Source organism: Adiantum capillus-veneris, chromosome 7 (assembly GCF_014529385.1).
Source record: "Adiantum capillus-veneris isolate H3 chromosome 7, ASM1452938v2, whole genome shotgun sequence".
Classification (NCBI taxonomy): domain Eukaryota; kingdom Viridiplantae; phylum Streptophyta; class Polypodiopsida; order Polypodiales; family Pteridaceae; genus Adiantum; species Adiantum capillus-veneris.
In genome coordinates this window covers 32405995-32428009 of record NC_140937.1, presented here as the reverse complement: position 1 = coordinate 32428009, position 22015 = coordinate 32405995, and the positions used below count along the sequence as shown (strand labels likewise).

The 22015-nt window shown below is 41.2% G+C and overlaps 1 protein-coding gene and 1 long non-coding RNA gene across 2 annotated transcripts; both read right to left on the bottom strand.

Annotated features, from left to right (window-relative positions):
• Nucleotides 1-6052: 6052 nt before the first annotated feature.
• Nucleotides 6053-9987, bottom strand: LOC147453649 (PLASMODESMATA CALLOSE-BINDING PROTEIN 2-like). Its single transcript, XM_086515768.1, has 4 exons — nt 9528-9987; nt 9159-9434; nt 6856-6895; nt 6053-6773 (listed from the first exon to the last, which is right to left on the bottom strand). Exons 1-4 carry the CDS (start codon nt 9610-9612, stop codon nt 6572-6574), a joined length of 603 nt encoding a protein of 200 aa, XP_086371894.1. The 5' UTR covers nt 9613-9987; the 3' UTR covers nt 6053-6571.
• Nucleotides 9988-20051: 10064 nt separating this feature from the next.
• LOC147453648 (uncharacterized) lies at nt 20052-21628 on the bottom strand. The gene is made up of 3 exons (XR_015188748.1): nt 21392-21628; nt 20973-21292; nt 20052-20853 (listed from the first exon to the last, which is right to left on the bottom strand). It is a non-coding gene; the product is annotated as an uncharacterized LOC147453648 (long non-coding RNA).
• Nucleotides 21629-22015: the final 387 nt, after the last annotated feature.

Below are 22015 nucleotides of genomic sequence, written 5' to 3'. Positions count from 1 at the left end.
TGCTTGTGCATAATGGTCGGTTTTATATTCTCCATGTCTCTCAAGATTAATAGAGTTTGTTAAGAATGTAAGAAACTTTTTTAGATTGCACAAGATACAACTTTGTGGTGTAGTTGTACGTTCCAGTCATATTCCATATGTGGCAACATTACCGGGTGAGGTGCCAAAGGTGAATGTTGATGCAACTCCAAACGCCCCCACCACGGACACAGACATGCAATTTGATGATCAATCAACTCCAACTGGTACGAAAGGCTCATCCTTAGCAAGTGACCAAACTCTGGCTTGCGAGGAAGGCTCACATGTGGCAAGTGATAAAACCCCAGCTGCTAAGGTGGAGCCCTTCGATCAAACAGAAGGTGAAACAAAATCAAAACCAATGGAAGATGTTGATGTTAAGATGATGGATTTTGTAGTGCAAGAGGGGGTGGAAGTAGCAAAATGCATGGTTTATTGTGATGAAAATTTAGATTCCCCCATCTTCCTTAGTGGTATGGTGAAGAACTCAAAGAAGCAAAAGAAACATGCTGATGGTAAGTTGTTTTGGCTATGGGACTTGGCTCCCTACATGCATTAAATGAATTTTATCGATGTGCCTCTTTATGGTGCAGACTTTGGACTCAATTTATGGTGTGGGTAGTGTGTGTTTTGTTGTGTCTATGGATGGTGTGTGTCAAAGAGGTAAGTTAAAACTTCTATGGCCATGGTATGTGTCAACATTGGAGGCCTCTTGTCATTACAGGCATGTTGTCTTTTACCATTCTAGCACTAGAAAGTAACAGTACAAGTACCAACCAAGGTACTTGGTGTACCTAATGTGTTGACAATTATTTTAGAAGATATTTTTCAGCTTTTTTTCAAAGGTTGAAAACTCTTGTACAAGGGGAAGTAATGTTGACACAAGGATTTTGCGAGAGGTAACCCTTAGGGAGCTGATAATTCAAGGGATGTATATAGGCAAGGACGTACAAGTATGCACATTAGGTGGAGATCGGGTAGGATCGTGAATAGCTTATGGGCCATAGTTTGAGGGCTCAGTGGAGCTCCAAAGTCCTTGCTCAAGGGAAAGTCTTATGAGTACGAATTATTATGGCAACCTATGATTATGGACCATTTAGGCACCCAAGAGTATGCATCCTTTTGATTTTTTTATTTTAAACCCCAAGTTGAGCTTTGTTATGAACTTAAGCATATGACCTCCTCTAGGACATGATTACCCTTCATGAGAATTTTTTTCTATAATATGTATAAACCTCCTCTAGTGTGGAGAGCATGAGCATCAAGAATATTTATTTATTTATAATGCGTCATTACAGAGTTTACATTGTGCCTCTTTTTTGTTAAACATAGCGGGAAGAGAGAGACACACGCGCGCCAAATGCTACTGTCACAATCCACCCAACCCTAAAACAATAGGCATAAATAGCAAATAGGATAGTATCATGAGGAGTACAACAATTCAACAAGCTATAGCTGCTTTAAATGAAGACATGTGAGGCATAAACATATTAAAAAATTAGACACTATCTCAATGTATGCATTGGTGGTATGACCTTCCCTAGTGTTGGGCAAAGTAACCTTTGGAATAGTCATCAACGTTTTTCACATACATTAAAAAAAGAAGTTAGGAAAAGAATAAGGCAACATTTTAAAAGTCGATAGAGCCGCGCATCAAGGCAAAAGACCAATGAAAGGCAATTCATGCTCTTAAAATGTGTGAATCCTCCCTAATATAGGAGTTGGGTAAAAGCACGTATTAGTGTTACCAACTTTACTCTTTTTGCTAAACACCCTCAAATTTTATCAAAATATATAGTTTTCAATTCTACTTTTGAATTGCTATCCATTAATATATAACAAATTCACTGATCTTAAACGTCAAGCATGAAAAAGGGACTTGTAGAGTGTTACCAAAGAACTCTCCAAAGCAACCACTTTTTAGTACCACTCACTCACCGATACATGCTTTGGCCCAAGTAGTTATTTCTCCTATTTGTGGGAGCATCTCCTCTATACCTTGTCCTTTTTTATACGCCTAGCCTCTCTGTCTACTGCAAGTTCTTAATAAAAATAAGGCATTGTCTTTTTCCTCTGTAGGTACTTCTCTTGCCTCTTGATAAATGTGAAAGTGCTTGTCATCATGCTATCTTTGTTCAACGGGAGGGTTGTGTAAATAATCTTGTTTAGAGTCTCTTTTCATTATCATATTCCAATGTAGCTATTCTGTAGGCTTAAGGGGAAAAATGTTGACACTAACCCTAGCAACAAATCCTTTTTTAAACATATTACCCTTTTGTCGAGTTATCCGAAAACCTAGACGATCTACTAAGAAGGTGCACCAATCATACCCTCTTTTCTAGTCAATGTGACCATCACATTCGAGGGTCAAGGGGGCAGAGGATCTCAACCCTTCATCGTTGTCATTTGTTGAGCAGAATCATTGTTGCCGACCAACGGATTAATGACAGATCAACAGAGGGAAATCAGGTGCATGAAGACCAATAATAGCCTCCCAAATCATTAATGGGCATGACGCTTATGTGCCTAACACCTCAACGCCCATAATTTCAAGCCCTTCACTAACTTTATAGCTGCCACATTACCATGTAGAATGTCAAAAATCAAGTGCTAGCGATCCCTTTCATGCAGACTGGCACCTTCTCATCCCCGCCCCCCCCCCTCCCCTTACCTGTGATGACGAGAGGGAAAGGTCCTGAGCGAGAGAGAGAGTATAACATGTTCCATCTAGAAAAAAACGCATCTTTTGCAATCGATACAAAGTTGTTTGCTTGCGACACATAAAGAAGATTGAATTTTACTCGAAAGAAATTAAATACTCTATTATTTCCTTGTGTTTTAGATGATATTTTGATTAAAGATTGTTTTTTTTTTCATCCATTCATTCTACTTCTACTTGATTCTAATATCTTCGAAGATATGGCAAGTAATTTCAAGTCACCTTCTCATTTTCAATTTAGTAAGCTTCCCAATGATGCGACTTAAAATCAAGAATATGTATTGTTATATTATTCCGAGTTCGGAACATGTGAAATTATTGAACAAAAAATTATTGTCCTAATCACTGTTGATATCAATTTGTGGTCGAGAAAGAAAGGAAATATACTACAAAATAAGAGAGATGCTATTTATAGAACCCACATTAGCCAATACATGATTCATATAGTGCATAAAAATAAGAGGAAGAGCCTGTTTCTAATAATTTTTGCCCATCTTACAAGATAAGCTGGTAAAGGGAAAAATGAAAAGGATAAGCAAGAAAGATGGCATTGATATTAATAATGGACATAAACCACCAAATTTTTTAGGGAAAATTACCAAAATACCCCTCTAATTTGTGGAAATTTCCAATATACCCTCGTATCTATTTTCGTTGGATTCTTCAAGATTTTCTAATCTATATTCTTGTTTGACAATTGATTCTTCAAGATTTTCTAATCTATATTCTTGTTTGACAATTGAGATCGGTTTTTGAGTGCTTACATGTAATTTGTCACCAATTACCTCACACAAAAAAGCGAAATATGTCTAAAATTAATGAAGCAATTCATCTCCAAAGCCTACATAACCGACTCAAATTTTAGTTTTAGCATGATGTATGGTAGACAATCACTCTTCTTATGAAAAGCTACAACTTTTTTTGTTTTTGGAGAAATTTACTCACAATCAGGGGTAATTTGGGAATTTTGGAAAATTTGAAGGGCATTTTGGGAATTTATGACAAATTATGGGGGTACTTTGGGAATTTTTGAAATTTGAAGGGTATTTTGGGAATTTCCACAAATTAGAGGGGTATTTTGGTAACTTTCCCTTTTAGGTGTCATGATAGACCAAGTACTTCAGGTCATGCAAGGGCAAGGATAAGGAAGTATCCTCGGGTACCGCAAACCTTTCAAGCTACATCTACCTACTACTTCGAAATGTCATGTCCTATTGTTGGATTATGAGCTAATTTAGAAAACAAACTCCAAGCAATGGTCTTGACACAAGCATCTTATTTTTGCTTCACTTTTCTAGAGGGTATCAGATACCCTCTAATAAAGCCCAAACTCAAAATTGAGCACACATACTACTACTGGCAACACTTTTAGAAAATCCTTTTATTGACGAGATTCCCTTCCCCCGCTTCAGTTCCCTACCCTAAAGCCTAACCCTTCCAGCCTGATATCACCATCGCCAATGCTCCTCCGCATACACCCTTTGCCTCGCCTTTCCACCTACTTGCGATTAACTGTCAACATTCCTTCAAATGCAGGTCTCAAAAACTGCCTAAAGCAGAGCGAGCTGGAGGCATTCAATCAGTGTTGTTAATCTGCAATAGGCAAGCAGGAGGCATTCAAGAAATGCTACGGACCTGCAGAGCAGGCAATAATTAGTCGCAATGCAAGCCGTCATATAGAGAGAGAGAGAGAGAGAGAGAGAGAGAGAGAGAGAGAAATGAAATGAAATGAAATGAAATGAGAGAGAGAGAGAGAGAGAGAGAGAGAGTGTAGTGATGTAGGCCTTTGTAGAGAGCGATGGAGAGAAAGTGAGAGCGTCGCAAAGGAAGGAACCGAGCATGGCATGCCCTCCACGTCTTCCCTTCGTTTCTCTTCCCTTAGAAGAAGTTTTTAAGGGCTCATGTGAACTACAGCCTTCACTAACATACTGGCAGCGTTGGTATTATATTAATTTCTTTGTGAGATTCCTCTAGATTCCCTTCGAATTCAGAACTCTCTCTCTCTCTCTCTCTCTCTCTCTCTCTCTCTAAAAGTGAAGGTCAGGATTCGAACACGCACAACCTGCAGAAGAATCACGCGCAGCATCTCTGCTAGACAATCCGCCACTCCAGCTCTGTTGCAAAGAAACGGCGCACACGCATAGAAAAAAATACCAAATGTGCCCTCTGCAGGCTCCGTCTGTCCTTCACTCCCCTGCCCCGATTGCGACCTCTGCAGGCTTGTCTGTCCGTCACAGCTTTACCTCGTCAATTGTGGCCAACAATGGTCTTGACACAAGCATCTTAGTAGAATTTATTGAGCCTCCAATTCAACCTCATAAATTGTACGTAATTTGGATTGCGATAAGCAACATATGTGACATCAGGTTTGCAAACAAGTACTTATCGAGCAAAAGAACATACCCTAACAATGTTCTACCTGGGATAACATTGGAGTTCTCAAAAGATACTTTTCACCTTTTTTTAAAAGATATGAGGACTCTTATACCCAACATATGCCAAAACTTAACTTAGTGTCAAACATAAACTACCATGTTCCATCTAGAAGAAAGCATATCTTTTTGCAATTGATACAACATTGTTCACTAGCAACATATATAGCAGATTGAATTCCACTCAATAAAGAGCTTAACTACTCTTTCTTCATTGCGTTTCAGATTGTTAAATCATCTTTTGATTTAATATGCTCTTTCTTCATCCATTTGTTCTACTTCCAATCGACTCTAGTATGAAGATATGGCGAGTTATTCAAGTCACTCATTTACAATTTGGTAAGGTTTGCACAATTTCCCAAAAAAGCGACTAATCAAATGTATCATTAGATTGCGCTAAGAAGTTCAACACGCATGACACAATCGGACCACAAATTATTGCCCTAACCTTGAGGATGTTCATGTTAATATCAATTTGCACAAATAAGTTTTGGACAAATTCTCAGAATAATTCCCACAATGACTTACCTCAACATCATGACAGGGCCAGAGTCCCCTACCTCCAATCGTATCTAGCTAGGTATACAGTAGCTCTCGAGCAAAAGCTCATGATGTCATTCATTGCATGAAAAACAATCGAAAAGACTCCGTTTTCCTACATGTCTAAGTCTTCATGTGTTGTAACCGAGAAAGAAAAGGGAGAAAGTGAAGAATAAGAGATTCTATATACAAAACCCAATCGACAATCCCCTGCCCCCAATCGTATCTAGCTAGGTATGCAGTGCCTCTCGAGCTGAAGCTCATGATGTTATTCATTGTACCAAACTATCGAAAAGACTCCGTATTCCTACATGTCTAAATCTTCTTGTGTCGTAGCCGAGAAAGGAAAAAGATAAACTATATAGAATAAGAGATGCTACATACAGAACTCACATTGGCCAATACATGATTCCTATAGCGCATGGCAATAATAGGGAGAACCTGTTTCTAATTCTTGTTGTCCATCTTAGAACACAAGGTAAAGGGAAGCTCAAGATGGCATTGATAATAGTAATTGAGCGAATGAAGGCTAATATCAAGAACCAACCTTACTTTTTTGACCTCAAACCGTTAAAATAAAACGACCTGCTACGACATGTGGCTAAGGGTGGGAAGGGAAGGGAAGGGAAGGGAAGGGCATGCATGGAAGAAGGAAGGGAATGAATGATAAAGGATCATTTTCTTCTACTCTGTGAACAAAGGACATAAGAGTTGGGGATTCTGAAACACACGTTATAGCTGGATTTGAATATGCACCTGGCTTTTTTTGCAATCGATGCTAGCCAGTCACGTAAGCCATTAGTCGATAGACCGTATAATTTTCCGAGCAACAAAATGTTTCTGATATAGCTAACCATCATCCTCACAGCAATAACAAAGCAAGGGAAGCTGTAATCATGAGCAGAACTTGTACACATGCTATGAGGCTGATAGAAGCAGTAGTTGGTGCCCCATTGGGTGATGGAGCTGGGCTGCCCAACAAGGGGAACGAGGGTGTTGATCCCGTGAGCGGCGACGTCGGCACCGAACCACCGTCGGACGGAGTCGAGGATGACATGCCAGCACTGCTTCACACAAGCAATCAAGACCTTAATTACACAAAAGCATTGCCTCCAAGGCAACTTCAGAAGAAGGACACAACTTTACCTGCTCTGGCTAGTAGTAGGGTATACACAAGTTCCACTACCTACATCAGAAAAGAAGGACCCAAAAAAATTAGTCAAGAACTCTTTCTCACAAATACACAAGGTTTATGTCGGCATTCAAAAAATGAAGCAAGAGTGAGTCACATGAGACCTTAAATGTTGAGGGACCCATTATAAATTAAAGAGATGCATACAAAATCACATCCTTTAGGGACCCATTTAGCAAGTAAAGACAGCCATACTACAAAAAAACCAAGAAGAAAACACATCAATTGGTGGTTTGCCTCCACCCACTCCTGCGACAAGCAATAACTTGAAAGCTCATGCTTTTATATTTTGAAGTCCCAAGTTCCAACCTTACTTGTATATGCAACTACTTGGGTAATAGTCAACGGGTGCTAGCTCGATTGGTAGAGTCATAGCCTATGTGCCTAAGGTCTTGGGTTCAATTCCCCCCTTGGCGACCTCAAGCCATGTTCTAAGTCCTTAGGGATCGTTCCCATATGCCTCCACCATGGGGGTTGGGGGTGTGTGCATGTGATAGGATGCCTCTCCCTACCTATGAGGCCGTTGTACATAGGGTGTGTATACATGTGTGTTTCAAGGTTCCTATACTCCCTTTTTTCATTAAAAAAAAACTACTTGGGTAATCCCCTTTCAGCCTTGGCCTTTAGTGCAAGCAAATCTTTGAATGCATTCGAAACTCAATGTTTTTTCACTCCTCCCAAGTTCTTATAGTCCCTCGTCTTGTATTGCCACATCCATCATCCCTATCTTAATTCTTGTAGAAAACTTGGTGTTTATTGAAACCCTCTTCTCTATTTTCTGAGCTAGTAGTCCACTCGCCCTCGACCTTTCTTTTACAACAGTACCTCTACAACTTGGCACATTATTATATATGGTCACCCAAAGCGATTTGTTTGGCCTACTTTTTATACCTTGCTACTTGTTTAACCAAATGCCGATAGACATACCAAAAGTGGGATGAGATCAAGCCTTATCCCACCAATGGACTCACATTGCTTTGTAAATCTAGCCCCCCACTTCACAATGCAATTTCATTGAGCTAAAGTTACTAGCATTCAACCCTTAGCACAGATTTATAAAGCCCATGCCTTCTCTTCTCACACTTCTCGCTCTAGTCCTACCACTAAGCCAGTGATCTGATGTCGAAAGAGAGGGCCTCATTGCTAATGTCAACAGCCAACTAAGAGACTACATGCGTCAAAATTTAAAAACCACCAAGCAATCTAATGGCCAATGTGGAGTGGGCCTTCAATAAGATCATCCGCGAGACTATTTGCGATGTTCTCGAGATCCCTTGTAACTTTTCAACCTTCAAATACAATTGGGCCATGGGCCACATTGTAAGCAAAATGGTCGATGAGTTGCACAAAGGGCCCACAACATGCCGTCTCAAGCATGGATTTTAGGGCGACTTTTCACTACATCACAAACACTTGGTATACATATTTAGTCCCTCCTTTTGACAAATAAACCGCTCCTCATGAGAGCTTGAACGGTCCAGCTAGCCACTACACACCTCACCATTTGTAGATTTTTTGGGACTTAGGGAATTTGAAGACAATTAGGTTCCCAATCGATTTAAGGCATTTAGGACCCTTAAACTAAAACACACCAAAAATAACATATTCTCTTTTCATTTTCTTTTATCCCCTGTCCACCACCTTCTCCACGCCCCAATATATCCTGATCGCTTCTCTAAAAATAAATTCGCTACCCTTTATGTTTTCTTTATTACCCTTTATATAGGCACCAAAAGCCTTTTGACTTTCCACTTTTATGGGGCTTTTCATTTTCTAAACTCACCCTTCGCTTATGCACTCAATGTTTTGAAAGGAATTTTGTTTTTCCAAGAGTGGGGAGACCCAATCAATAATCCACAGCCCAATTCACATTTAGATACTCTAGTAATTCAGCAAGCCCTAACCATCATAGAGGAGCATCTCTCAAAAACTATCTCCTCTCACAGCATTATATTCACTTTTATCCTTCGCTGACCATGGTCAAAAACTAACCCTAAATCTTCCCCACAAGGCCATACCCCCTCAATGGCCCTTAACATGAGAGGTGCCATTGAAGACCCCAACTGTCATTTCTCGTAGCATGAAGAGCCCAACTGTCATTTCATGGAAAGCTCAAAGTTTGCATTCAAAGTCTCTCTCTCTCTCTCTCTCTCTCTCTCTCTCTCTCTCTCTCTCTCTCTCTCTCTCTCTCTCTCATCGTGCTATTCTTCATGAATGACTCTCTAGATTATCCTGAGAAAAAAAGAGAGAGACTCACTGGGGTTCGAAGAGGTGAGAGTGGCGAGGCCTTTGAAGTCACAAGCGTGGGAGGCGGTGCTTTGGTGGTAGTAGTAGAGCGTGAAGGCGTAGGAGGCGTGGTTGGTCAGCGTGTCCGGCTGGAAGCAGGAGCCGCCACTCTGAATAGCGGAGCAGTCGACGCTGCCCAGGCTGTTACCTTTTCCGCACGTCCAATCCAGCGCCTCCTGCAGCTTGCTGCTGTCTGAGTCAGGTTTGGCCACGCAGTACACAGGCGCTGACTCCTCAGCCCGCGCCCCTTCCACATGAAGCCCAACTTCTCAGTACATATATTGAGGTCAATATACAGAGAGAGAGAGAGAGAGAGAGAGAGAGAGAGAGAGAGAGAGACCTGCCGCCAGTAGAGCCAGAGCCAGTATCAACCACACCCTGTAGCACTCCATTGCTAAAACACCCCGTTGAATGCGCATGGTCATGTAGTGTAGAGAGATGCTAATGTAATTCCTGTGTGCGCCCTTCCGAAAGAGAGAGAGAGAGAGAGAGAGAGAGAGAGAGAGACTCTTTTGCCCAACCTTTGCTTCAAGCTTGACACTACAGACAGACTACAACTACTCACGAAGCAAAATCTGAACCATGCCCAATGCTCCCTAGCCTAGCCTATATTCGACACATAATCGACCTCAGTGCTAGACGTACCCATGTTTTTAACCACGGTAGTAACAGTAAATTCCAAATTTCCAAATATCAATTTATGATTGGGCGGCTCGAGACTGTGCGATATGATTTTTTGCTGATTCCACAATTTACAAAACCCCTACGTCCCTGCAACACTATCCTATTTATATTAATTTATATTTATATTCTCCTTTTCCAAATCCTGTCCGCGGCACACCAAGGTCCAGGTGCCAGCACTCAAGCAGCCAGTCACACCTGTAAAGAGAGCAAGTGTTCCGCGCCGAGGCACCGAGGCACCGCCCCCTTCCCCAGTGCGCAGACGTTAGGACGCACTACACCAGCCTCGAGAATTCTCCCTTTTTATAAGTGTCACGTACTCACGTGATCTCCGCGCACACTCCACTGGCCAATCTCCTACAGAAAAGTAAAATCACCCAACGTCTACTTGTTTTTAAGGGCCTATTCCCCCGCATTTACATCTCCCCTCTGTCTAATGTCACCATATTGCCTATAGGTGCCACCAACATTTTCCAACAAGTGATAGAATCACTAGGCTTGCATATAAATGGTCGTTACAATTAACCTCAAAGAGAGAAATAGAGAGACTAAAGCTCATGTAAGTGAAGTCGAAGAGATTACCTTTATGTGTTGAACATATCCTTCAAGCAATGCATTCCAAGGGTCCACATCTCTAGCATATATGGTCTTCCTACTAGCTCTAAAATAAAAGAAATCTAACAATAACCTATAAGATTCCATGCAAGCGTCATGTACTTAATTGGCCTCTAGCAGACCCATCAGTAATCTCTAGCAGCATTTTGCGCACAGAGGCATTGTAACGCAAATCTCTCTCTCTCTCTCTCTCTCTCTCTCTCTCTCTCTCTCTCTCTCTCTCTCTCTCTCTCTCATCACAGTTGTGTCTACCCACCCCCTTCTTCGTCACTATCGTTGCCATTACCCTAGCACTCTCGTGAAGCTTCCCTCATTGCAGCCTCGAAATGGTCCGTGTGTCTTATTTCTCAACCACAATAGCGAACACTCAATATGGTCGAAGGAGCCCTTTCAAGTTCCGTTAATTGTTTTCAAAAGAGCCCTTTCTAGTTCCAACTTGCAGCTATAAGAAAACGGACACAACTTATGATTTTTCTCTCTGATTTATTTGAAAGAATCTCTTTGCAAACTAACTAGTTTTGATTTTTTTTCAAATTGGGGGGGGGCCTACCCGGACAGGAAGCTCAAAAAAAATTCAAAACATATTTTGACATACATGTCAACAAAAGCCTCATAGAGATTAATGTTTCACCCATTTTACATGTAGCTCAATGAGCAATTTTTGTGCTTTCAAGAATAGACCACGCTCGGCATGTGTGTCGACCTAGGCAATGCCAAGCACGACTTTCTTTTCCAAGAATAGACCACACTTGGATGTGTGTCGACCTAGGCAATGCCAAGCACGACTTTCTTTTCCAAAAATCCTTCGCTACTAAGCATCTCATGTCTACTTCTTTCATAATGCTACATGCCTTTAATATGCAAACATAGGTTAGTGCATCCTCATATAAACCCACATTTCTTATTCCTTAGAAACATGCTCCTTGTCTATGAATAAATCACACTTCAAATCAAAGAAATACCAAGCATGAGTAGAACACATCCAAGACAACCACTTAGAAGGAGAGCTACTTGATTAATCTTCCACATGAAGCTAGCAGCTCTTTTATTACTTTTTGTTGCTCTTAAAACTTGCAGGCATAGGTGGTCACATTTTGGGAGAGGTGCTCACTTTACCAATGATAACAACTTTGAGCTTCTTTGTCCTACCTATGTGACGGCCGATGCACGTCAAGGACTACTTCTGGAGGTGGAGATTCAACCACCTTGATCTCCTCAATCTTTACACTTCTCTTTGGAGCTTCATGCTTCACAATTTCTTTGCCCTTTTCATGCTGCAAAATACGGCAATCTTTCTTTAAATGGCCTTTCTTACCGCAATGATAGCATTCTACATTTCTCAAATCAAGAGCTTGTGACGATCCTTACGATCCTACGAACGACCGCAGTTGCGACTACATCCACCTCTTTGCCTATGGCGATTATGGCCACTTGCCACATATGCATCTCCATGTGCACCACTATCGAAAGATTGACGTCTATGCTCTTCGGTAAGCAATGCACTAGTAACATCACTGGACTTCAGTTTACCGCCTGGTGAAGGAGTTACTAATATTGAATGTATTCCAAGAAGAAGGCAAAGAGCATAACAAGAAAATAAACTTCATTTTATCATCAAAACCCAACCCTTTTGATGTCAACTGAGAAAATGTGCTATTGGACTCATTCAAGTGCGCTTTAACACTGCTATGTTCTTTCATATTCAAACGCATAAGTTTCTTCATCAAGAAGACTTTGTTAGAAGCACTCTTTCCATCCCAAGTTGCACATAGAGATTCCCAAAGATCTCGTGATGTAGCCGATGTCCATAATCGTGAAGAATATGGTCTCTCCAAGATGTAATCTAATCGTGGACATAGCATGGGCATCCAGATCTTTCCACTGATCATCAGTGTAAGCATTCATTCTACGCTCTTTCAATGGTGCTGTCAGGCCCTTGTTGACCAAAACATCAATTATAAGCTGCTTCCAAATCGTAAAATTTGTGCCATTGAACTTCTTTATGGAGTAGTCTTCTCTTGCCAAAGCACTACTAGTAGTCATAACTCAAGAGAAAATCACCAAAGATCCATGGCGAAAGATGCTGAGAGAATTTCGGCAGAGTTTCCCCTGGAATAGGAACAGAAACTCAAGGCAAAGTGTGGCAGAATTACTGACTGTAAGCACTCAAATGTATAGATAACGTATATGGTCGACTTGCGGGAAAAATCCGACAGAGTCTCCTCTGTACGGGGAGCAAACTTTCAAACTCGACAAAAAAAAAAAACCAATTCATAAACTGACAAATCAACCATTGGGCATAAGATTGATATAACAAGCTATCATGTGACCGCCAACTCGGTGTGAAAAGCAAAATAATATGTCTGCATACATGGCCTATAGCGAGGATACTGAAAGAGGGGTACTCTAGCAACCTGTATCATTGAAAGTGTCTCAACATTCGAGATATTAGGAAGTGAATGGGGTATAGGAGGGCCTCTTTATTTGGCAGTTTAAGGAAATGCTTAAAGCTTAAGCCAAGTTTGACCAAACTTAAAAGAGAGGGCAAAACGGCTTATGCTGAGATTTTTAGTAATACCATTTGTATATTTTGTATTTTGAAAATAGGCTATCCTAACCCAAAAGAGAAGTGGGTAACTGAATTTTAAAATGTCTTTTCCCCATCTCTCTCCTCTTTCTCTAACATATAAAACACTATCTCTCACTTAGTTCTCATTAAAAGAAGTACTTTTCAGCTCCCCCTGTCAAAAAAGCATATTCTCTCACTGCATTCTCTCTCTAAAATGTGAGCCAACTCTTTCTCTTTCCCCACTTTTCTCTCTTGTCACTTCCATCTCCCAATCATTAAGAGGACATTCTATGCTGCCTACATCTGACAGAAAGTGCACATCCTCCAAGGTTGCAGATCTACTCTCTCTCCCACTCTCTTCCTTTAATGTCTCTCTCTCTCTCTCTCTCTCTCTCTCTCTCTCTCTCTCTCTCTCTCATGCTTCTCCCACTCCAGCTCCAAGTGAGAGCAATGGAGAACTCCATTACCTCTGTGTGTAGCAACATTTCTCTCTCTAAAGCTCTCATGATCAACATTTTGAATTCAAAGGAGATTGAGCTACACTCCCTCTCTTTCTTCCCTTCACAACATAATCCTTTTCTACTATCTCTGAGTACTCTCTACTTTTTCCTCCCATAGCCGGCTTTCCTTGCTTGGAGCAGTCATCATTACACATTCTATCTCTATTTTGCTCGATTAACTAATAAACATGTCATTCAATTTTCCTCCACTACAAGACATTACTAATAATCCAAAACAATATCGATTAAATGCTAATTTGGAGCAGGAGTATGCTAATGTGCAACTTGGCACATCGAATCCCAATGCTGCAGATTAACTATGAAGCACTGGGTGTAAGGCAATCAACTTATGGGTTGATGGACACATTTACCCTGGTGATCCAGCAACTAATGCACCACTATCCTTTCATAATGTCACTGAGCTTCAATGTTTTATTGGAGATAATAGAGATAGACTGTTTGGCTACTGCTAGAGATTGTATTCAACTTTTGTTAATGAAAGGGAAGCAAGTAAACATCTCTTGGCTGCCTATTCATCATTGCAAGAGAAGTCTGCAAAAGATCTACAGGAAGTTAGAGAGGAATCCAACAAGAAGACGAAGCAACTGAATGATGAGATGGCGAATCTCAATGAAAAAGTACAGCAACAAAAAAAAGAGCAAGAGCGTCGACTAAACAATTATGTTCAACTACAACCCACTTCACAGAATATGCGTCGGCAAATCGATCATCTCACACACATTCCCCTCGGCTACCACATTTGTAAGCGCAAGAGATGAGCGATGTCCTTGCTATCCTCAAGTGGTGGAGCTCGAAAGAAACGTGTGTGTCAAACTCGGTAAGAATACGAATGCAAGATTTTGATTTCCTACATGTTCTGCAGGTTGGTGTAACGCTAATTCAATATACAGAAACTTGGCTCAAATGATGATGTGAATCAATCTCGATGCTCAAACAACCGAACTTGCTCTATTGCAGCATATCATCAAGCCAAAGGAGGTAGTTGACCTACTAGATGATCCATCTAACGCTGGCATTGCTAATGTTTTGCGGCTGCAAAAGTATTTCAGTGAGCTAAAGAGCATTGTGTTGCGAGATGATAGAGGTGTGTGACAGTGTAGGAATAAGTTTCAAGGCCTATGAAGCTTTGTATAGAAGTGTCACACTCGGTCATCGAACAAAAGGTTTGTTTCGGTTTCTGCCAATGCCTTACAATGTCAGTGTTGCAAAAAAGTGCGCCAATAATGATGTTGCAAGCTTGTTGGGCGGACTTGAGTATATGGAGGATGACATGCCATTAGAAGACAACAAATTCTTCTGCTACAATGAGTTCAACAATGTGTAGACTTGTTGAAACTCCAAGAGTCAATGATAATATTTTACGGGTTGACACAAGAAGAGTATGATGGGAAAGTGATATTTCTTATGAAGCTGGATGAGTGCCAAGTTGTTAAAGGTCAATGGCTCGAAAGGGTAAGCGTTACGTTGAAGAGCAGGGCCTTGGTGGGTGTCGATGTGGAGCTAAATGGCAATGAGAAGGGAAACACTTATTTAGGTGTTCAATCATAGAAAAATATTTGGTGGCTGGCAGCTTTTCATCTCCCACATGAGACACACAAGACTCTAAAATGGTATTTCAATCACATTGCAAACGTTGATGTCATTTGGCAACAGCAAGAAGGACAGAGATTGTATGTTTCAGGTTTTGGAACATTCCAAGTTGAGTGGCATTTGGCAAAAGATTTGAAAACACTCAAGTGTATGTTAGGGTGCAAGCAAGGTGCAATGACCCTCTTTCCATGCATTTATTGCTGCCACAGTAAAGTCTCAATGGGAACTGAGGGCAAGGGTGCAAAGGCCAACAAGTCAAAAGGTGGTAAGGGTAAGGGAGGCAATATTACAATCAACTCTACAAAAGGTGTACCCACTACACAAGAAGTGGGTAAAGCACTACAACAATGGTTTCAAGGTATCCTTAGTTGTGACCAGCAAGTACCCCCTAATCGGAACATGGATGATCCAAATTGGGATCCTATTCTTCCAATACCACTGATAAATGTGCACGTGTGTACTCTTTATGCCCGTCTATGAATTTTTGACAAGTTACTTATGCTCCATATTAATTACACTTGGAATATGGAGCATGCAGAAAGAAGAGAAGAGTTATACGAGAACTCGAATCTATTCTATCGAACATTGCTCTACATGGGGGTGCAATTGAGCTATCAAAGGACAAGAAGGCATCTGTAAATACACAAGATCACCCTAATAAAGTATGTATGGGTGGTAGTAAAGCTAGGCATTTGCTTTCAAACTATTCTAACTCCCAAATTCCGAATGAGTTTCGATTGTAGAAAAAGGTGTGTGACATTACCACCTACAAAGGTAATGAAACAGCCCTAGGAATTAAGTGTGCTCTTGATGCAGTCTATTGATGATATTTTTTGTCTTCTTGAAAAGGCAAAGCTAACCGGTGATAAGATATCCACCCTAAATTTGTAATCAATAATTTTACATCACAAATGGTGGATGCTTGGGGGGAGACACACATAACACTGTACATGGTGTGCTGAACATTTGATTTTTGCAATCGAAATACTTCTGTATGCGAAACTAAAGTTTGTTTTTTTTCAGCACATTCTTTTTGCACATAGTGCATTTTTTCTAAACACTTATGGTTCATTAGGCATTTGGAGCAGCAAGGAATGGAGCGCCCACACTATCAAGCAAAAGCAGTGTATTTTAAAAATACACGACATGGAGGTGGAAGAAAAAAGAGCAATGCCCTTCACGAGATGTTCAATTGGTTCTACAGAGTTTTAGGAGGGAGAGAGAGAAAGAAGACTAGAGAACAAAGAAGTTTGAAATGTAGAATGCTTCGAGTGCAAAAGATCGATTCCAATGCTGGTTGGAGACAAGGCGGCGTGATGGCAGGCGTTGGGTGGAAATTTCTTTTCTTTTTTACACTAACCATTTCTATTGTAAACATGCATTGTCATGCAAAGTGATTTGTAAAGGCGACAATTATTAATCCCATGGATCAAGTTTGGTCTATTTTGGAGTCTTTTTTAATTTTGAGTGATTTTCTTGAGTTTTTAAAAAAATTTAAAAGTTTAAGTACTATATAAGTCAAAAGTCACAACTTAAAGCTCATTTCTTGTTTGCACATTTTAGAAGATCCTCTCGAGCCCAAATGTACACGCACTTATATCTTGCACAACATGGACAATCCACAAGAGCACACACCACGCACAACCTTGACACCACCGCCACTTACAACACTGAAAATCCGCAACCAGCACCTCATATAGAATCCACAGTTTCAAATCCACATCCTCAACCACAAGTGGATAACCCAACGCAACAACCAGCTCCAAACACCCAACCGCTCCCCCAAACTTCGACTACAAAGGATCAGAACACCATGCGGTAGATTTTTAGTGATCTCTATCCACTACATCATGCGAATCACACACCTCTACCAAATCTCAGACCATTCGCAGCTCTAAACAGACCAACACAAGAAACAGGACCTGGAGCTCAAGCAACGGCAACATTTGGAGCTCAAGCAACGGCAGCGCCTGAAGCTCAAGCAACGGCTGCACCTGAAGCTCAAGCAACCGCTACTACGCCGCAAAAATTCCCCCCATAGATCAAACAAAGGGTGATCAAAGTAATACCAGGTGATCCTGTTTCAATAGCACGAGATGCCAAGAGGAGAAAGAGAATGAGAGAGTTAGAAAAGAAAGAGGCAGCTGATAGAGAAGCACAGAGATTGCATGAAGAACAAAGAAGGCAAAGAGAGCAGGAAGAATGGCAGAGAGCTGAGGCTGAGAGAGCCCACTTGGATAATTTACAAGCACAAGCAGAGGCAAAGAGGAGAGGGGAAGAGGATAGAGCTCAGGCCGCCCAACAAGCAAAGGCTGGGAGCTCTAGACCTTCAAAAATTCCTCAGAGAGCAAAACACTGTGCAAAAATGAAAAAGGACAAGCTCACACCTGAAGAGCAACAAGCCCAAGAAGAGAGGAGGAAAAGGTACAAAAATGACCCTCCTCAATGGGCCAGACAAGCGGCTCCTCAACCACCACCAACAACGCAGAAGAAACGGAGATGGAAGCCTGGCACGGTTGCTCTATGTGAGATCCGAAAATATCAAAAGAGCACCGAGCCAATAATACCAAAGGTAGATTTCTCTCGGATGGTAAGAGAAATAATGGACGAATATTCGGATTCTGTTACACGTATCCAACATGCAGCTCTATTGGCCTTACAAGATGTCGTCGAGGACATTTTGGTGCAGTTGTTCCAAGATGGTGTATCTTGTATGGTGCATGCTGAGCGAGTTACTCTAAAAAATACAGATCTAGCTCTAGTGATCAATCTGAGGAATGAAGGGTGCCTCCATAAGAATTAGTTTCTCCATGTAACCTCTGTTTATGAGATTTGTAATCTTTCCATGTAATATGAATAAGTCGATTTTCTACCGTTCGGTGTAATTGTAATAGTTAATTGTGTACCTTTTGTTGTTGAAGTATTTGAATTAATCAAGTTGTTAGATTTCACCTCCTTGAGCACCCGTCGGACGTGGGATGGCAACCGGTGAACATTTTGCAAAACGGAGCCATTCCGGGTGGCGTATGGAGACCGTGGCACCGCCAAAATGCATGACGATGACTAGCGGCACCGCATGGGTCAAAAAATGGCGCACAAGGTTTGTCACCCCTTAACCTAGGCTTAAGGCACAATGGGAGAGGACTGACCCATGGTGCTTTCCTGTAAAGGCATACAATGCCACCTTTCAGTCCACCAAGAAACACTTGTGAGCATTAAGAGTAAGGGAATCTTTAGGAAAGATGGCATTTAATGCTTTGCACTTGAGCAGCTCCGCAGAACCATGCTTGGAGAACTCTGTCTGAGCAACTCGAAGAACGGATGGCCCGAGATGGCCAAGGTAGTGCCACAGGGAGCTATCTCTACCCATAGGAATGTTGCGCGAACCTCCAGTATGCATTGCAAACTTATAAACATGGTATGCGATCTGCAAAACATTTTAAACAACTTCAATACTTGCTATAGGGTACAATAGACTATCGATAAGGTTAAAAAGTGGTTACGTCAGTTTCTTCATCCATCTCTTCAAGAGTTTTTCTTGTAAGGTCAATTCTAGAGCGATCTTCTCCACCCATAATGATCAGCGGTTTGTGTGGATGAAAAGTGCTTTTCGGGATGCTTTCATAAAATGAGGCACATGATTTGATTTCCATAACTGTATTTGCCACGGTTTGTACAAATTCTGTTCGTTTTCACTAGGGAGGAATGAGAGGCTTGGTGGAGACCTTGGTCTTCAAAGTCAATTTGAAAGTTGACCTTCTCTTGCTTTCCACTAGGATCTTTCATGCTCGCATAGATAGCGAGCACTGAGAGCGACTCATCTTCTCTAAGTCCCAGTGTCTTTGCAATGTCATCAAGAAACAAGAAGTAACAACCATACACCACCACTGCATGCAATGTGAGAATTTGGAGGTCAGGAACTTCCTCCAACACCTCGTCTCCCTCTATCATCCGATCTTCCTCCTTAGTGGAGCTGGGATCTTGCAAGAGGAGGAGTGCCATAGATGCTTCAGCCTGCTCATCAACCTCTTCAATAAATTCATTTGATTCCTCCACAATGGTTACAAGAGGTTTTTGGTTGGCATTTTCCTTTGATTTTTCCTTCTCCATGACCTCAAGCACAAGCAAGACCAGAACCATGTCCCAAGAGATGAATTGGGTGCCTATGCACCCCATGCCCAGGTCTATGAGATCATCCTCATCCTCTATCATGTAGTCCCGCTTAGTAAGCCCTTTTATAAACCTCAACAAGCGATAGCAAAAGTTTCTTTTGGCCGCATAGAGGTGTTTCAGGAAATCCACTAACAACCACACCATGTCGGATCCCTTGAAGACTATTGCATATTCTTCCATGTGCTCCATCATGTAGTCAAGAAAGCTTTGGAATCCCTCTACATGAAGGTTAGCAGTGGCATGCATGTCGATCGTCCCCTCAAACACACTGACTAGTTCATGTGTACGATCTACAAGTCCTATCTTCTATAGTTGTGTGAGAAGTGCATCAGAAGATGTTTCCATGGGTCTATTCGCAAAGAAGATGGGAAGACAGTTGAATGCTAGTGTTTTTTGAATGTGAGAAATGAAGTTTAAAACTTAGAAAGTCACTTTTACACTCAATGTCACTTTTTAAAAGCACTTAAAAATAACAACAGATTAACTTAAAACTATAATTATAAACAAAATCATGCGACAAGCCATTGAAAGACACAAACATTGAAAGTATTCACGCTCCAAATTAAAACACTTGCACATTTCAAACAAAATCTTGAACAATTAAAAAATGAAAAAGAGATTCAAAATGCTATATGTATTAATGGGAGCGAAATCGCTTCAGTTACAAGCTTTTCCATTACTACATCGTGGAAAACCAATGTTTTCACATAGAAAAGCTCTTCTCTTATCTGGAACGAACAACCTTTTCATTGATTTTTACAAAAGCATATTGATTAGGCAAGGTATATCTAAGATTAAGATACTCGTGAAGGTGACTGAGATTCCAATCGTTATTCACCAAAATATCGTGCACTGCATTGTCTTGGAGGCATATTTGCAAATCAATTGATTCTCTAGGAGCAACATCAGACTCTAGTGCCTCCCATTCTCCCTTTCTCAGCTTCCATCTTTTGTAGGGAAAGACAATTGACAAGCTTTACTTCTCAATATGGTATCTGCACGCCACATTCTCAACAACTACAGAGCACTTGATTGTATCTCCCTGGTGGTTGACCACCTTAGTCTCACATCCAACTGCAAGGAAGCCATTGATTGCACTTCACCCTTTGCAAGTCCACATTGTTGGTGTCCCGTGAACACTCTGTAGTCAAAAGATAAACACGAACACATGAAGGGACATAAACCAAGTTAGGGAAGATTTGTGGGAACCATAGGTGCACTTCATTGTTGAATGCACATCCGTCTTGATTCTCCTTTTGGTTGTTGTGATCAATGCACTATTAGGCTTAGGCCATTCCATACTCTGCAAGGTTGGTGGATGAACCGGAGAAAGATTACCATACCCAATATGCCTAGGTGTTACATAAGTATGGTTATAAAAGAAACTGTCTAGTGAGACAAATCCACGGATGGACAACCATCATAGAGCAGCTTGCCAAGGTTAACATGGATAGCCGAAAAAGCTCTTGTGAAGGACTCTATTGGCTCCCACTCTACAAAATCGGATGGGAATACATCTGCAAACGTGAACAAGCAATGAAAAACTTATAGACATCAAAGCAATATATACAACAAAAATACAAAATATACAATTTAAAAACTTGACAGAGGAGTGAAATAATAGTTTGCAGGAAACCTCGATGGAGCGATTGTTGTCTCTAGCTTCAGTTGTGAAGCAACATACACATGTTGCACCTCTGCAAGTCGCTTGCCATGATGGGTTTGATTGAACTCCATGATCCTTCCCTTCCAATGGCGTGCTCGAGAAGCCATGTGTCTCCTTGAGACCTTCTGTGCACATCTTGAGCTGGATTGCATTGTCACCCACATCAATTGTTTAAACTCCATCGTCACCCAACATCCACTGTTGTCTTGTACATTGCTCCATGAAATGGAGTCAATGACACTCCTAGGTCGTTGAGTACCTGATGATGCCATGGGGAATAGTGGCACAACCTGCAAACAAACACTTATGATTAGACATTGCACATCCATGTTCTCAGCTGTATAGAGCAAGATTCTTGATGGTACACAAAGACGAAGGATGCCACTTACTACTATATTGTTCCACCTGCTTGTCGGCTTAATGGGGAAGATAATGTTGCAAAGCTTGAGAGGAAAGTAGATCCGAGCACAATGGAGAAGGACCAGGAAACCTGTTGAGGAAAGAAAGAGGGATGATCTAGCAGAAGGATATGCTCCAGATCTTCAGCTTTAGGTAGAGGTATTTAGTGAGGGTCATGGAGAAATGGGAAACTTCAACTTGAGGAGAATCCAGCAAGCTTGAGTAGAATAACAGTAAGCCTGAGGAGGGAAACGAGGTTCAAACTTCTGCTGCAGAGCTTTTGGGAGGGAAAATTGAAAAGAAGGAAAGAGAAGCAACTCTTGTAAGGTGAAGTGAAGAGAAGTGAGAGATGGTATAGTAGAGAGAGAGGGAGGGAATGATCGGCACGTTTTTGGGGGGACCCCTTTTTAGGAGAGAGGAGGGAGAAACTAACATCCACTAGAGAGAGAAAGAATTGGTTTTTACTCAACTATTTAGAGAAAAGTTCAGTTTTTTTAATTTATAAGAGATTTTCTCTTTATGTTTTATTAAAGAGTACAAGTTTGACCACTTACTTTTAGGCCCTACCATACCCACCATTTCAGTCCACATGGCATCCACCCAGTTGCCCCTTC

Coding starts and splice junctions, on each gene's coding strand:
- LOC147453649 (XM_086515768.1), bottom strand. CDS start 9,612: ATGACCATGCGCATTCAACGGGGTGTTTTAGCAATGGAGTGCTACAGG. Junction 9,435..9,527: donor TCTGGCTCTACTGGCGGCAG/GTCTCTCTCTCT, acceptor TTCATGTGGAAG/GGGCGCGGGCTGAGGAGTCA. Junction 6,774..6,855: donor CCTACTACTAGCCAGAGCAG/GTAAAGTTGTGT, acceptor TGTGTGAAGCAG/TGCTGGCATGTCATCCTCGA.